We start from the raw sequence: 17234 nt of genomic DNA on the forward strand, positions 1-17234 counted from the left end.
CTTTGAAGGATTTAGTTCTGTATTTAATTTCCTAATTGCTTAAACTAATAAAATCAGTTTGGATTTCTAAGGCCATGTCTATAATAGTAATTAAAATCAACTGTACCAAAACCCATACATGCAGACCAGCTATGCTGCAAACACCCAAATCCAACCCAATCTGCCCTAAAACATACTTTGCATACTTCCCAGCTAGGAGGTCTCTGTATATCCTAAAACCCACGGCTTTCTCCTGGACATCTATAGGCAAGTCAGCCTCAAAACTGGAAAGTCAAACACTGCAATTCCAGTCTCCTGTTCATGATTTCTAGCTTTCTGCATCTATATTTAGTCTCTCTCTTTGCCTTCAAGTAGAAATAAGTACTGTGCAGACCAGTTCATTGAAGCGTCCTCTTTTTGTAAAAAAGCACACAGTGTGGTGTGTGCTATACTGCAGAGCACTGAGAAGATGGCACAGAGAGACACCTGAAGGTCCACACAAAATATCAACTTAGAAATATCCTGGTATAACACCAAACTGATGAGGCACTTTCAAATGGTAGACTAAGCAATGAAACACAGACTCCTATCAAATCTTACGCTGTTAAGTGCTTATGATCAAGGTGCTTAGGCTTATCTTTAACGGCAGAAATGGCGTTCTTGCCTCCATCATTATCAGACCTCATCTGTGCATATCAAATGAATCATAAGCATAGGTGAAAAAGCTTATCCATCACCTCAAACTTTAAAGCCCAACCATGTTCCAGTACATCAGAGAGCAACTTATAAACACATCAGAAGTATGTGGTTCAGTGTCTGACCTGACAGTAATTGGGGCATCACCGCTCCTGTTCGTGTAATTTACAATAGCATTGAAGGACTGGTTAATCCACTGCCAGAAAACCACTGCTGGTGTCGTTCTTGAAAAGAGATATTATTATTATTATTAATTATTATTTAAAAACATAGTTGCATCAACAGCACAGAAAAATGATGGCAAATAAAGAAAAGCCAGTGCAAGCAGTAATCATGCAGAGGTTCTTGTTTATCTGAATGAAACAATACAGTCAATCAGATACTGTCTTGATAATGAAAGTACTACTACTTCGAAGAACAGAATTTAAAAGCATTGTAATTAAATAGCAAGGTTCACTTGGGACAAAGATTTGTTGTAATAACAAAAGCGTTATAGCAAACCTCGCTATAAAAATCACACCGAGAAATATGAAATGCTCTAATTTCTAGAATACTTTTCCATGGTTATTATGCCTTTACAGTCTGCTAGTTCCCTTTGGAAGCTCCATAAGTGACTGAGCAGTGGATTTTAGGAGACAGGCTTTATCCTCTCAGTCTTCAAAAAGCTAATATGATGCCATTGTTTTAATAAATCCCTGTGACATTAAAACATTTGGTCACATGTAGAACCAGAGTAAAAGACACTTAACTCCAAAATGAAAAATTATTTCCATGAAAATATCTGCATGTTTAAGAAGTACAAGTACAGCATGGAAATTAATCTGGTACACCATGAACCAGATGACCAGTCATCAAAAAAAAAAGAGCTCCAAGGAATCCTCATAAATTATGTCTGTGCCGGTATGCAGATGGCTTAGGAGAAAAAGGTCCTAACTTGTGAGCATGGGTAGCGGGCAGTGAAAAAATGTATTCTGTACAAGTTGCAGCGTCCCCATTTAATAAGCTAATGTGGTCCCTGTTAAACTGCAGGCACAAAAATTTTACAAATGGCTATGCTGATAAGTTACAAAAGCGACAGTCAATTTGTTTCACAATGTATGGGGCTGTCTTGTGGAGGGATGAATGCTTTGCTCTTAATCTAGTAGTTTATCTAAACAACGGGACACACTTATGAAAAAGAAATCCACTAAGGGCCATTAAATAAAACACTACCTTTGGATCAGGAAGTTTCTGATCCACAGATAGTTGGAGGCTAGGAGAGTATACCAGGGGAAAATTGTTTCTTTCTGTACTCATAACACAAACTCTGCCCTCAGTGGAGACGCCACTGAAGATTCTGCTCCACCAGAATTTCTGTCAGGGCAACCAGGCCACCAAAAATAACAGTTGCTACTGAAAAGTATTTCCTAATCATTAAAATAACTTTTCATAGGACGTTAAAGCTTTTACTTAATTAAATTATTTAATAACACAGGCAGTAACAGTAACAGGAATGCGGTTCTCATTGGAGGGCTGACATGGAAATTAAGAGTGCTAAAGAAGAAGCAGTAGTTGCACCGATTATTCTGTAACAGGTGGGAAAGCAAAGAGGAGATGCTAGAGTAGAAGGTGTGTGTCTATCATGAGGCTTTGGTTCTGAAAAGGGAAGATATGTTATTTCTTTAAATTGCAAAAAATTGAAAGATTCACGAGATTTGAAAGTATATTCTTAATCCCTCTGGTTTCCAGTATCTGAATGAGATGCCAAAGTAACAGTGATACACTAGCTGGATTTTTTCTGTCACTACTGCTGTTCTTCCTCCTTTCTTCCTGTGCATGTGCAACTCTTTTCCTGACTCATCTTTTCCTGTTTCCTCACTACTGGTGTGTAGGGGATGTTAGGCCTGCTATAAAGTTTAGGCGTGACTCACATTGCCTTACTGCACTCCCAAGAGCCCTCATAGGTAGAACGAGGAATTTGCTTCTTCCAGTGGCCAGCAATAACCAGAACACAGTGATGTGCAGTAAGATGGAAGCTATGCTGCACCGTCTAAGGAATTCTACGCAATCCCGTTTGCACTGCTGAGGGCTTGGTCCAAAGAAACCGATGTCTTCCAGGCTAATAAATCACCTAATCTGGAATCTGAGTGACTACCGATAATGCAAAGAAAAGGTATATAGCTGCTATAGGTACTGTGGATAATAACAGAACATGCATAAAAGAATAAGCAGTTAACAGGAAGTAGTGCTTGTGAATGGGCAGCTGTACTGATGGTTTTGTTTATATTCTGGGCTGTTTTTTAAAATACACACGTATAAGTATATATGCACCATTCAAAATAGCTGTGCCTTTCTGGAGTGTGATTCAAGAATTTGTAAAATCTCAGCATCAAAACCACTATTGTTGTTTCCTCTGAACCTCCCTCCAGTTCATTCTGACAAAGCATTGTGTCACAAAAATATTTCTAACATGGAGTCTACTAACAGATGATACTGGCTTCTGCTGTGGACTTCAGTGTACTGGTGATTCAAGAACTATTGAGGAAATGAAAGGATCAAGCAGGTGCTGGAGAAACTTGATGACTGATGAACCGAAGCATATTGAGTACTCACTTGGCAGATAGAACATCCTACATGCCAGATCTCTAAGGTTAGAAATTCCCAGGTATCTCCTCCTCTGTCTTCCACATAACTCTCCTACACGGATAGGATTTTGGAACATTCAACTTTCCCAGTTTGAGGAAAAGTGGGAAGGTGAAGGAGAGGGGCTAAGGGCTTATCTCACAACTACTTCTAGAGGAAACCATTAATCAGCGAGAGGGAATGCAGAGAGAGAAGAGAAAAGGAAGCAAAATTTTACGTTTTGAAATATTTATTATAAATGTTCTAAAATGCTCTTTTGACAATAACATTGATTTTCACTTATCTAATTCATAGACAAATGTTTTATGTGTTGTATTACCATCACTTACCTATAAAAGGTCATCATACAACCTGTGATAGTCATGTTCATGGGTACCTGAGCTGACATTCGGCCAATCAAGACCATCTTTTCACCAGTGTCTGGATGAAAGGCTGAATCATAGATATATTTTGCTCTCCACAAGTTATCTTCTGTCAAGCCAGGTGCCACGATACCTTGTCTTGGGACAAGTCAAAAACCAAAACAAGACAACAGAAAAAAGCACAACTGTTATAAAATGCTACAACCTCCAGTGACAAATGTGGCATGAGAGGACTTTGGGATGTTCATACTAAGTTAATCTAGTCTCATAGTTAGCTTGCAGATCTTCAGCTTTTAAATGGACTGGTAAAATAAAAAAAATCAAAACTCCCAGCAGTGGTTATGTTGGCTGAGTCAATATATCCAGCACCAAATGTCCATTTAATCAAACCTGTACTGGATTTTAGAGCTAAAATGTGGAGCTAAAATCTCTAGAGTCGTTAGTGTGAAACTTTGAAAATTTACTTTGCAAGTATTTAAGAAACTACTTGCTCCAAACAATATAGAACATAAGAAGTTTTAAACTCTGTTCTCATATTAACTGTTTTCAAAATTTGACACTTCTGTATTTCAGAATACTTAATAGGGGTTCTCAGATGACGTAATTTCCCCATTCACTAGCAAATCTGTTTAAAAAAAAAAGTGTTTCAAGCTCTGAAGTAAGAAGAAAGAGTGGTGCAATGAATGGTGTTTTAAATATTTCCTTTTAAATATATAACCATGTACTTGTCATTGACTGGACTTTTTTGGGACAGCAGTAGGTGATCAATGCCATACCTGTAGTCATGAACAATTTTTCTTGCATTTTCCAGTTGGGCATCAGATAACAGAATATTCCGGGGGTCTGTTACAGTAAAGAAGTGACTGGCTCGCCCAACAAAAGTGCTTTGATCCCATCGGGGCTCCTTGATATTAATATTTAATGGTATATCTGCTGACATCTTCAAAAACTCTGTGAAGAAAACATGAAATTTACAATTTGGAATTCCACTTATTTCATAATGTATCTATAACCTGCAAGATGAAAAGAGGTTATGCTTAGGGTAAAAACAACAGAAAACAAACACCAAACAACTTGCAAAACTGAGGCTTAAAGGCGCAAGTATATATCCAAAAAGCAGATGATGTCAGATATCACCATGGGTTTTAATGAGGCTGGTATTGACAGAAGTAGAAAAGCAAGAACTTAGTTATGTTTCTGTGCCTGTTTCCCCAAGACATTTATACATTACATCTTTGTAAGAGTACAAGTATCTGATTATGAGGTAGAGGTACATCATATACAAGTGCAAATATCTGATGATGAGGGAGATGCAAAGGAAGTATAGAAATTTATTAATAAATAGCTGTACTAAAATACAATATACTAATCAGATGTGTCCTTTATTTCAATGATGAATTAGCGTTTGCTGAGTATATTGTCTTGAAGGGAAGGAGAAATTAAATATTTCAAGAGGTGCCTGAAGAGCTGCTATAAAGTGCAGTGACAGAAAAAATACTTAATAAAATTCACTTAACTTCTCTGGCATAGCAATACAAAACAAAAATTAGAAACACAAACCCAACAATTTCTTGTAATAAATGTTGTTTCTCTAAATCCATGTTTTAACAAAACAAAGATTATGTAATGCAACAATTTGCCACATTATGAACACATGACCAGATCTCCTAATGATACTTCAAAGATGGTTAAAGAACTACAATGAAGGGCACTGAACTAACATAGTTGTGCATTTATGGGGCCTAAAGCCCAGAAAATTAAAAATTACTTCAGGATGACTAAGTTTACTTCAACATCTAATGAAGGAAGGACAGTCCCTGCATAGCAGAAGCTATATGAACTTTAACTTTCTTAAGAGACATTTCTGCAGTTAAAAAAAAAGCCATCTTCCAAATAATGCTTGTAATTCAAATGGCTGAAGTAAATTGGACCTATAAAAATACAGATGACATCACATAGCATTTTATCTGTTTTAAGAGCAAAAACTGTCAACATTATTAGGACAACTGATACGTATGGTATAAGCTGCCACTGAAGAGTATTTTCATCTTAACTAAAGAACACCATGAAGTTGTCTGAGACATTTTGGTTAATCTGATGAAACTTACATGATGTAGAACTGAAAAAAAATCACAAAAAGAAAGTAACTAATCTTGTAAAGTGTCTCCATCATAAAAAATATGAACTTCATGGGAAAAAAGGAAAGACTATTCATGATATCTGAAGAAGCTATTGTCCATCTCTTAAATGTAATTATGATCCTTCTCTTCTACCTCAAGTGGAAAAACTTGGAAGTCGTTGGAAAAGTAAACTTCTACAGAAATAAAGGCTTAAGTCTCCTCATCTGTCATAGCCAGCCCTAAATTGGCAGCTTTAAGCAACAGGAAGGAGGAGGAAACTTAACAAATATTTAGAAGACACTATAGAGCAGCATTTCTAGCTGCACCCACCCTCCAGCCCCCCCCCCAAATCTGTTCTTGAAAGTGAGCTAAATCGGCTTGTAGTCGTACAAGAAGGAGATTATCCATCTTTGTAACATCTCTTGCAGGAACCATAAAATCAACCTTTTAAGCAGTTGAGGACTGTGTAAAAATTATTCTGCCTTGAACCACTTACCAGTTAGAATTGCTCTTAGAGGGGGAATTATTCAGGGAAAAGACTGTCTTCCCTGCATTTACCCAGACTTAGCATTTTTATGCTTATGTAATAGCAAAAGTATGACTCTTATTTAGGACTTCTGTGGTTATTATTGCTGTGATTTGATAACAATGAAAACCTAGTGGCCCCATACTATTTTATGGTGCACCGTACAAACATTATGGGAAATATTTGATTTTCTGATATATCATCTGCCAGGAAGAACCGCCAATGACATTCAGATTGCTCAAATTATTTCCAATGTTACACATGCTCATGAAGTCAATAGAAACCGTGTATGCATAAACACGATGGCACTGAGCACCAGACACGATTGTAAAGCTGTAAAGATAAGGTTGCAAAAATGCAGAATAACTGCATTATACATGAAGATATGCAATGTTTAAAGATTTGGCAAGTACATTCTATTCAGCACTGCTGAATATTTGAGGCACATGTGGTAATGAAGAAAGCAAAGTAGCCTACTGCTAGTACACCAAACTTTGAGAACCCAGAATGGATTAAATAAATAATAATGAAGGGTTGGCCTTCACAATCACAGCATGATTAACAGCTGAATGATGAAAATGTCGTATCTCAGCTAGTATTACTAAATAAGTTTGTTAAAAATTTATAAGAAAATTGTAATTTAGTGCCACTCAACATAAACATCCTTCCTTTTGTACGTTTACTGGTAATTAAAGTTTCTTTAAGTTAAGTAATCAGGTTCCATTAAAAACCCAAGGAGTTTGTTTTCATCAAATGAAAAAAAAACAACCCAAAGCATTTAGCATGTTTATGTACTATTTTTATGTTTAGTTTGTATTATTTATGATAGAATAGTGAGAAAAAGAAGCATTAAATAAGATCTCTGCTTTCCACCAGATGCAAGCTCTTCCTTGAACAAATAATCTCCAATTCTCTAGAACAGATCTTATTATTGAATTTTAGACAAGCTAAATCAATTTGGCTAAAATCACACAAAGATTATAACTACACAGGTATTTCTGTGTCTTGCTCACTAAATTTTCCTGATATCAGGAGGAACTCAGAGCTGTACTGGCAAAGCAGAGATGTTTGCCTTTGGAGGCAACAATTGTGTAACACCAAGCTGTGTTTCTACAGATATTGCTGAATTCTGGATAATCGTGAACTGACAGCACAGGCTGCAGGTAGGACACCAGTAGGATTGCTTTTGGTTTTTCCTGATAAACTGTATTAAGAGCTTAAGTGCTCAATTAATCCTTTCCAGACAAGTTTAAAATTCCCAGTTTCTGCTCAAAGTCATCATGTGCAAGGTTGTTTCAAAGACTCCCAAATCAGTATAAGCTCTCACAGCTTTTATTGCAGTAATTAACACCCCCCAGCTATTCAACAAAAGCATAAATAATTCTGAATGCTAGGATAAAGGAAAATATACTGAAGTATCCCCAGAAAATGGTACTGTTAAAAACATGTGATCACCTGAAACCACAAGGCCAGGGTTTTCTATACCACTCTGCATCCAATTCAGTGCTCTTTCTGTATTAATATGTGAAACCAGAACAAATGATGAAATAAAGTCCATTTCTAGTAATAAAAATTAAGACCTTTTTATAACCAGCACTGACCTTACTGAGTACTGAGCATACAGAACTGGATTTACCCCTTTCTCAAGAGTTAAAAACCTCTGTTCACTTGGCACTGACCCCAACCAGCAGCTCTGAACACCTGGATACAATGAAGACTCCCATAGTGCAGTGTCTTCTTTCCCCTCAGGTGTATACTACACGGAATATGAGCTATTTGCTGTAGTAAGTAATTACATAATTTTAGTTTACTACATTAAAATGGTACTGTGAGGTGCAATAGAAGAATACGCTGATTGTATTTGGTGAGCATTATGAATATTTAAAAGCTATTCACTCTATAGTGTTTTACCTGTTAAGGAGGTGATCCACTACTGCATAGAAATAACTGCTAAATGTGTGTTTCAATGACTAAAATGAACATTGCTAAATTTATTTAATATTATTAGATCCAACCTACTGAATACACTTTCTTGCTCTTTCACTATATCATTTTTCCCCAGTGGCCTTCAGTTTTTCTTTGGTACAAGAGACCTCAAGAAAAACATATTGTTCCAAAGACCTGTTCATGTATTAAAATTTGCAGTCATTAACTCAAATAAGTAAGCATAAAGCAAGTACACAAGGAGCATCAGCACTGCTGCTCCAACGTACAGTAAATATAGTCGTGATTCAACTACCCTCAGATCTTACAGTTTCACCATCAAGTTAGGGAAGGTCCTAAAGCTTCCCAGGATATTAGCAGGTTAATAAACGTGGTACAGTACAGGAAACTAACCTTTTCACCCTCCTTCCACTCCCATTTCCCTCACTGTTAAGTTCATTATTGTACGGGAGCTTTTATTAAGGTCTTTACTATATGCTGAGACAGAATTTCCCTACAGTGAAACAATAAATCTTACAAACTTCAAGAAAATAAGGTGCCGTAGCAATATATCATTTACTAAGCTAACCTTGAAGCATGAAAGCATTTGTATCAGAATTATAAATGACATTACCAGTAAATCGGTGTTACCAGCTTTTCAGCACCGTTGAGGAGCATTGTTCTCCACACACAGGTAAAAGAAGCACGACAATTAAATAACATAACTTGGCTCAAGATTACAGGTCAAGTCACAAATGACAGCAGAACCTAGACCTCCTGACCTGTGCTCTAAGTACTGCTGATACGGCAAGACACAAGTTATTATTTCACAAAGTAATGACGAGAGATGGAAAGGCGCTGGGTAAGAAGCAGAGAATTCATCCCTCACTTCCAGTCCAGTTGAATATTCTTGTCTTTTTATTCCACATTTCTGTTTGCTATAAGTACTTCCACAGTTATGAAACAGTTTAAAACATCACAATGCGGAGACATCTGTGGATAAATAGGATTATTTTTACGTGATACATTTCTCACTAGGCATCTCACAGAATGAACACAGATCATGGAAATGAAAAAATACTCAGGACAGATTTGTTGAACAGAGTTCTTGTGCAGAGTGTCTGAATAGGAGATGCTCCTTAGGTTTCTTTTCCGTTTCTGAGTACTATAACATTAAAGACACCCTCCCGTGAACAGTGCTATATTGTGAAAAAACAGACTATCTTCTGGTCTAAAATGGTAACTGCTGGTTTTGCAAAGCAGTACCCTATGAAGGCAGGGTGAACTCATTTATTCAAAAATTCTTCTCTACTAAAAAAAAATAAGTAAAAAAATCTGTGCATTAGGGCTAGTAAGTCATTCTATGAATGCTTCCCTATGGTATATTATTTGTAGGAAAGCCCAAGTTTAAATATTTTTATAATTAAATTATCAGTTTCATTAAGAAAGATTAAAAACTTCTCAGGATTGCTTATGTTAATCTGTTTAAAGCTATCTAATGAACGCTTAATAAAGCTGTCCACAAATACAAGCTCTTTTCTTGCTTTTCACTCTGATTAGCATATATACTACTGGGTTGCCTGTGAATTGTTTTTACATACTTATGATACCTCTGTCCACAAAAACAAGTCCTTTAGTAATAAGAAATCTAAACAATAGGATCTGCCTTCACTGCAGATGGTTCATGGTTCAAGTCAGGATTGTTTCACTCCATTTCATTTAGCCTACCCCAGTGAAGATGGATCTACAGAAAACAGAAGACTTACCACTTTCATGTCCTATCTTTATCCCCTCCCCACTTGGTCTACTCTGTGTCCACTCTGATGCTCCTTGAACCATGTGTGCTGATATAACTTACTACCCTAGCAGAAAACCAATGCAGCAGAAAGAAGAGAGAGGCCTGGATTAGTATGTTAACCGGCACAGTAGAAGGTCTGGGAGCATGAAAGGTCTGGGAGCATCAAAGGTCTGCACTCCCATGCTCCTTCAACAGACTAACCAGTGACCACCTTGGGTTACCATTTTGCTCAAGTTCAGGATCTGCAGATGCAGGAGGAGCCACGTGTAATGCAAATCTTGAAGCCTAGCCTTAAATCTGCAGGGAAGACAAGGAACAAGAAACATAAAGCATAGATAATTTTAAACATTTGGGCTTGCCAGAGTCAAGAGATTGAAAGTCTACACTACAGATCAAGAAAATGGGTACAAGAGAGACCTAACTTGCTGTAAACTGGAAAAACTCCCAGTCCTTGTGTGTCTACACAGCCAAAAAAAGGTATGATGGTAGAAAGAGCTAACATGATCTAAGTGGTAGTGGTAAGAGAGTAGCCAGGGTGGCCGTAACACATGCTAGCAGAGTAAAAGCACACCAAAGACAACACACAACCACTCTGGTTGCCAGCACAAGGTAAAACTCCTGTTTCCATGCCTTTCTCACTGCTGTTACTTATGCTAGCCAGACTAAGCTAGCAGAAGCATGTCAGCACATGCTTTGGTCTCTCTTTCTCCTTGTAAATCTACCAAAAAAGGGTTAGTGCTGTAGCAGCAAAAAGCAACCTAGTAGGAAAATGGAAAACATACACTAATGGAGGACCCTTGGCATGTGCTACAACAAAAGATCATGCTTCAAATCACTGTGTCTGTTTAGAAAGATAGCAACAGAAAATATTGACTTTAATATTACTAATCTTAATAATGAATAGTATATAGCCTCCAACCCTGCATAGGATGGTGGGGGATGGGACAGGTGTCCACCCTGCAAAAGATTAGATCTCATGCAAAAAGGGATTAAAAATCTAGGTGACAGCTACTTAAGTATACAAAAACATTTTCTTCAAAATGATGCAATGGACGTAATTGACCTGCACTTTAAGAATATACATAGGAACAATGCTGTTCTAAATAAGTTTAAAATAAAAATCATAAAGACTGTGGGCAGGGACAGACCACCAATGCCCACAGAGAAGGAACAGATGTCATGCATACAAGGCAGTGTAAGAAGTTCAGACACTGGAATAATACAATTCGGAGACACATAAAACTTGCATTGAAGTAAAAAAGGTTGCTGAGTTTGCCAGTCTCGGGACTCTGAGTCATAGATCTGTTAACAATGGTGCCTGTCTAAAAGAACCAGTGAATTTCTGTATAAAAGCCCCACCTCTTATATTAAAGAGATGCTACTCATGACTTATCAGCCCCTATTAGTAAATGCTGAAAAGGGAACTAAGTCCCATAATGCAAAAACATAAGTCAATAAAATGCCTATGTACTTTGAAGGGATCCTCTTATAAAACAAAATGTCCAACTATAAAGTAAAAATGGTGACTGTGCACAAAAACGGTTTCATCAATATATCATCCAACAGCCATGCAGTCATCATCATAAACTGTATGTTTTTTTTTAAATTTTATTTTTTTATTTAAACAGTGAGACTGTAAAACTGCAAGAAATAGGTACAATACCCTCAGTTTAAGTTGCTGCAACAGTATTTTACCTAGCTGTCACCTTAATTTTCAGATACAATTTTAGAGGGGTGCTGCTGTTGGCATAATTGATTCAGGTACTCAATAACAAGAGCACTGTAATAAAACTATTTAAGATTTAATTATTATTTTGACTACAATGCTTTGTCAAGGGTGTAACTCCACTACCTTCAGTGAAATAATTCTCCATATACATTAAGTGTGCCCAAGATTTAAGTTCTCATTATCCATATATCCATAACAGAATTATGTAAAGCAAAAATAAAGGACATTTGGGTTAAATCAAATTAAAATAAATCCATCTGAACCCTGAGATAAGTAGAAAGTTTGCAAAGGGACTGGAAAGTAAATGCACAAATCCTCTACAGCAAAGATAAAAATGTTTGCTGTGTTACAGTCAAATAATGAAGGCAAACTTCAACAACTACCTAACACTTAACTGCCTATATATAAGCATCTGAATTTATTGTTCCTACACCTGTTGCTATTCAATAAGTACCAACAGAGGGGAGACCACCTGTAAAATAGGACAAAACTGTGAATCAACAGTGCCTTAAATTTTAAGGTGGAAAGGTAAGCAGCAAAATTACCCAATCTGATCTTGAAACAACTCTCTTCCTCAAACAACTCCATCAACAGAGGATTTGGGAAACAACATTAATTTTACAAACATATAAGTTACTGTAATAATCCATAATGAAATGTCACTTTGAGGTCATGTTCACACTGGAGGATGAGCAGTACTGGAAAGGATAAAAGACAACATCATATAACGCAGTCAAACAGTTAACATCTATCATGGAAAACATGCAGTAAGGAAGGAAATAATACATATTTTTGGTGTTTCAAACAACAGATCAGTTAGGTATTTAATAGAACCCTTGTACCTGCACACCCTGAGGCTGGTAATAGTCCACACTAGTAAATTAAAACAGTAGTAAAGAACGGACTATGCTCTCTGGCACATTCATATTATTAAACCCTTTCAGTTTCCAAACTAGGGCAGCTGTATCTAAACTGCCCATGGAGAACGGCAGCTAAATCCTCTCTTGTGCTGCTGGATTGTCTGGGTGAGCATCAGCTGTCCTGGGCAAAACCGCTCCATGTTGCGCTCCAGCAAGTTAACAATACAGGGGACAGCGTTCCCATGACCAGGAACATTTTTGGGGACTATTTAGCTCCCCAGCACTGACAGAGAGGTTTGATTATCCATGTGTTTCACACTGCGGCTCTTCCTATGTACCAAGGCATATTTTCAGAATCATAACTACGATCGTGTCTTCATAAAGTTTTTTATAAACATATGACTGTCAAGCTAAAGAAATGGCCATGGCTTGCCATGCACTTGGCACCAAAAGTTGAGCTGAGAATGTGGTTCTGTAGACTGGAGGCAATTAGATGTGGTGATATGGATGGCAGATCACAGAGAGGACACTGCTGTGTGAACTGCGCTTCCCAAGTGCTTTAAAGCAAATTTCACTGCCAGCCTCTCCTCTACCACTCTCTCTCCAAATATCCCTGCTGCTGCCTCCTCATCTTTCTCCCCAACGCTCTCCCAGCTCTAGCAATCAGAAAATAAAAACAAACTAATAAGCACAGTAGGACTCACTGATGGCTAAAACTAAAGTCTTTGTTTATCTGAAGAGAAACTCTCAACTCTGTATTTTTAATAACCTCCTACAAAAATCTTTATTTTAAATCAGTAATTCTTTGATTATCTTTTTCATCTTGTACTTTCAATCAGAAAGTGACACTGAACTGAGCTGGAAGCCCCAGTACCGAGCACACCCAAACTTCTTGCCCTCTCTGATCAGATGGAATCATCTGCGAGTTCATGGTCTAAAGTTTAATACTAACATTAATTAAAGGGAAAAAGAGGGCTTAAGAATAAGTGAGAATGGCCTCTCTTAAAAAATAATTACATAAAACCTAGCACAAAGTCTGATCAACAGTTTTAGTACAAAGGCTACATTTAGATTTGCCACAGAACCAGCAGTAGTAGAAGACTTTAAACCTTGTTTAAAGGTTAACAACAGCAGTTGCAGCAATTCTACAAAATGCACATTCAGGAGTTGTCAGGAGTTCAACTCTCCGCTGTTCCTTTTCAAAGTTCACATTTTAAACATCACATTGAAGGTCACATAATCACTTTTCAAAGCAAAGCAATAGCCAAAAGAGTAGCAATGACTATTTAATTTATTTCAGACAGTAACATAACACTCAATTTTGAACAACCCAGACATTTGATCCTTTGTTTTAAACCCTGCTGCACGACTGAATAATCCAGATGGGCACATAATCTGGGAAATTCTGGGCAATTTAAACTCATGCAGCAGTGCACCAATGATGAAAAGCAGCTTTGCTACCTTCCTTGGAAACATTTGTATCTTCTTATGTGACTGACACCTTGTATTTTAATCCAAGTCTTGAAAAAATCCACTTCACAATTAAGAAACTTTGTTAGGTATATCATTAATTTTTCCAGTACCTAAGCTAAAATTGGGAATAGAGCGACAGAAAAAGAAATGTCTTGATGGTATAACTGTGAACCTAATTCTCCATGTCTGATCTAAATACACATTTTTAAAGCAACAGTCACTGTTCTGAGTCAAGAAGCATCTCTAATGGCAAGATGTCCATTCCTTGAGAGATGCAGACAGCTTAGGTTTCTAGGAGCACAGTATTGTCAGAGACACTATTTGTGAGAGAAACTTGCCTGAGAACTACCCCAGAAGCAGGCTTTCCTCAACAGATACAAATGCCTGAATTCTCGTGAGTGAGGATCCTTCAGCAAATGTCCTTAGATTGGGTACCAGATAGGGTACTGCTTCACTCTCTATACAGAACTTTCTGTTGCTGTTTGCTTTTATGGGGGCTGGAGTCCAGATCATAGCCTCCTGCACCTTCCCCTGTGGAAATGGACTCTATTAATGAGAGCAGCCTTTAACCTCTCTTGCATGCAATTTCAGAAAGTCAGCAAAAACTGAGCTGGGGGAGAGCTGGGAGTCTAAAGAGAAGTCTACGTCCAAAGGCAGTGCAGACATAATTGTGATAATGATCATTGTGAGATCTCACTTCTTAGTGCCCAACTCCCAAACTGCAACCTGCAACCCTCTGTTAAAAAGCATGGGACACGCTGGGTTCTCTAGCTTAAAAGAGAATTCAAACCAGCCTGCATACAGGAGGGCAAGTGAGTAACCTAGCCAACGCAAATGCTAAAAGAAAGGTCTAACTTGTACGGTGTCTTTTACCAGGACTAAGACTCCTAACTTCAGGTGATGTAAAGGCACTCAGGTCAGATCATGATTCACAAAATCTCCTAGAAGCAACTAAGAGTTCCTTTTTTGAAAAATGAGAGTGAGGCTTTTCCCTGAAAACCCAGTAACAATAGAAGGTAACAGCAGTACCTCTTTCTTACCAGAATCCTAAAGAATAGGAATAGTTCAAAAGCTAGAGCCAGGTGCTGCTGAAAACGTTTCATGTGCAGATTCACTGGGAGAGAAAAAAAAAGATTTGACACACTTAGGCCCCTAGATCTCCATTCTTCAAAGCAGTCCCCTAACAGCCTGCTGTCCAGCTGTCAATGCCCTGTTCTGGGAAATGAGAGATGTAGGCTGGAAAATCTTGAGGTTGAGAAAAGTACCTGCTGCTATAAAATGGGGAGAAGAACAGCTTCTCTTCTTCCTCTGACATGTTTATAAACCAAAGTGCCCATGGACACACGTCTATTTTTGCAGAGCTGAGTTCTTTTGAAGCATTTCCCATGCTGCTTTGATAGAGAAATACTTAGGGATCCTGTTAGGCCTCTTTATTCCTCAAATACACACCAGCCCTTTTTGGGGCTCCTTTGCCTGAACAAACTCAGAGTTTTCTTTTCCACAAGCAGTGTCCCTCACAACAGCTGCTATGTTGGCTTAGAAGAAAAGACAGGAAATTAATTACCCTCTGATTAGTAAAAGGTGACCTATTCTACTTTAAAACTACAACACATTGGCAAAGCAGCAGCGGAAAAGCAAACCCAGCTACTACCCATATTTTAATTGCTCTGGCAAAGAAAAGAATACAATGCGTTCTCCAGGGACGTCAGCGTCAATCATGGCAGTATAATTAGTTCAGATAAGAAGCACTAATAGATTTTTAGGGGAAGAAAGCATTTTTGTGTGATGGCAAAAGAGCACATGTCAGACTTACTGGGGTCATTAAGCAACGGTATTCCTCTATTTGCACTATGTTTGCTACCACAGTTTGAAAGAAGCAGCACAGCTAATGACTGGGAGAAGTATGATGCAATGTACTTACACCAAATGTTAACAAAGCCACTTGCCAAGTTTTCCTTCCCCAAAGCAGCTTCTATCAGTAAATATCTATCTAAATCACAAGGAAAAACAGCTTTGTCTGCACTATGATTTTTCCTACTGAAATCATAAAAACAAATTGAACACTGGAGAAGGCAAATCATGGCAACACTACAAGATACTTCTTTTTTTTTTTTGCTTATAAATGTACGTCCTGCTTGTAGCCTAGCAACAAAAGCAGCAGTCTGTGTTAAATGGATAAAGCCTGCTGCTGGGGCTCTCTCCTCAAAACAGCAGCCATCTTTGGTATGTAACTTGATGAGAGATTTCATCATTCTGCATTAAAACTACCTCCAGATGTTAGAGGTTGCCACAGCCAGCTCAGTGGTGTTGGCTTTCGATTTGCCACCTCTTCTCCCATCGCATGAGGTATATCACAGAGACTTGTCACTTGTTCACTTCATCTCTTCATCAAGAAAAATAAAGCTTCTTTGCTAAAAAGGGTTAGTGCAAGCTCTTATTTTTTTTTCAGTCCTGATTGCTGCAAGCTTGTCTCTGCTTCTTATTTTTGACCCCCCCCCTCCCGGCAAACTGAAGTAGGATTATCTGACTCTACCCAGGCGTGTTCATGGTCCTTTTCTATAGTTTTTCACTACTTCATGTATCTTTTTCTGATAGGATCCATACAGGTGATTTTTTAATTGGACATCAGTAAAGCCAGTCTTCATCCCCTCCTTCCTGCTCTCCCAATACCCATTATAATCACAATAAATTCAATAATTTAAAACAAATAAATCAATAGTCATAATTAAACCTCCTGCTTCTGGCTACCAGGTGCCTGACCTCCAAGTTATTTGGCGTGCTCCTCCCCTGGAAAGGACGATCCCCCAGCAGGGAGGCTTGTTTGCTGCAGGCCCGGGGATCTGTGCCGCTGCCACGCACCACCCTGCGACAGACAGCCCACGCTCAGGGGACAGAGATTTTGGGAGCGGGTGGGGAAGCGTTATGTGTGCAGGGAGGAGGCAGGAGGGGAGGGCTGTGGCAGCCCCGGACCAGCTGTCTGCCACTGCGAGTGTCCAGCCAGCACCTCCCCAGGAGAGGGGTGACCCGCTGGGACACCGGCTCTGCTCCCACAGAGGGGAGGGGGCGACACGCGGGGCTGGGACACTGTGGAGGGGATGGGGTGACACACAGAGCTGGAACCCTGTGGAGGGGCTGGGGTGACACAC

At 38.5% G+C, this 17234-nt stretch overlaps 1 protein-coding gene across 2 annotated transcripts in view; it reads right to left on the reverse strand.

Moving 5' to 3' along the window:
- SFXN1 (sideroflexin 1) overlaps positions 1 to 16952 on the reverse strand; it is a 28277-nt gene extending 11325 nt beyond the window's left edge. For both annotated transcript variants that reach the window (XM_010579054.1, XM_010579053.1), the window contains exons 1-4: positions 16849 to 16952; positions 4436 to 4610; positions 3627 to 3797; positions 801 to 899 (exon numbers count right to left, since the gene is read on the reverse strand). In XM_010579054.1, coding sequence (XP_010577356.1) covers positions 801 to 899; positions 3627 to 3797; positions 4436 to 4599 — 434 coding nt within the window. In that variant the 5' untranslated portion in view covers positions 4600 to 4610; positions 16849 to 16952. The remainder of the gene's footprint in view (positions 1 to 800; positions 900 to 3626; positions 3798 to 4435; positions 4611 to 16848) is intronic.
- Between the last annotated feature and the right edge of the window lie 282 nt (positions 16953 to 17234).

This window comes from Haliaeetus leucocephalus, unplaced genomic scaffold, assembly GCF_000737465.1.
Source record: "Haliaeetus leucocephalus isolate CR32 unplaced genomic scaffold, Haliaeetus_leucocephalus-4.0 Scaffold656, whole genome shotgun sequence".
NCBI lineage: Eukaryota > Metazoa > Chordata > Aves > Accipitriformes > Accipitridae > Haliaeetus > Haliaeetus leucocephalus.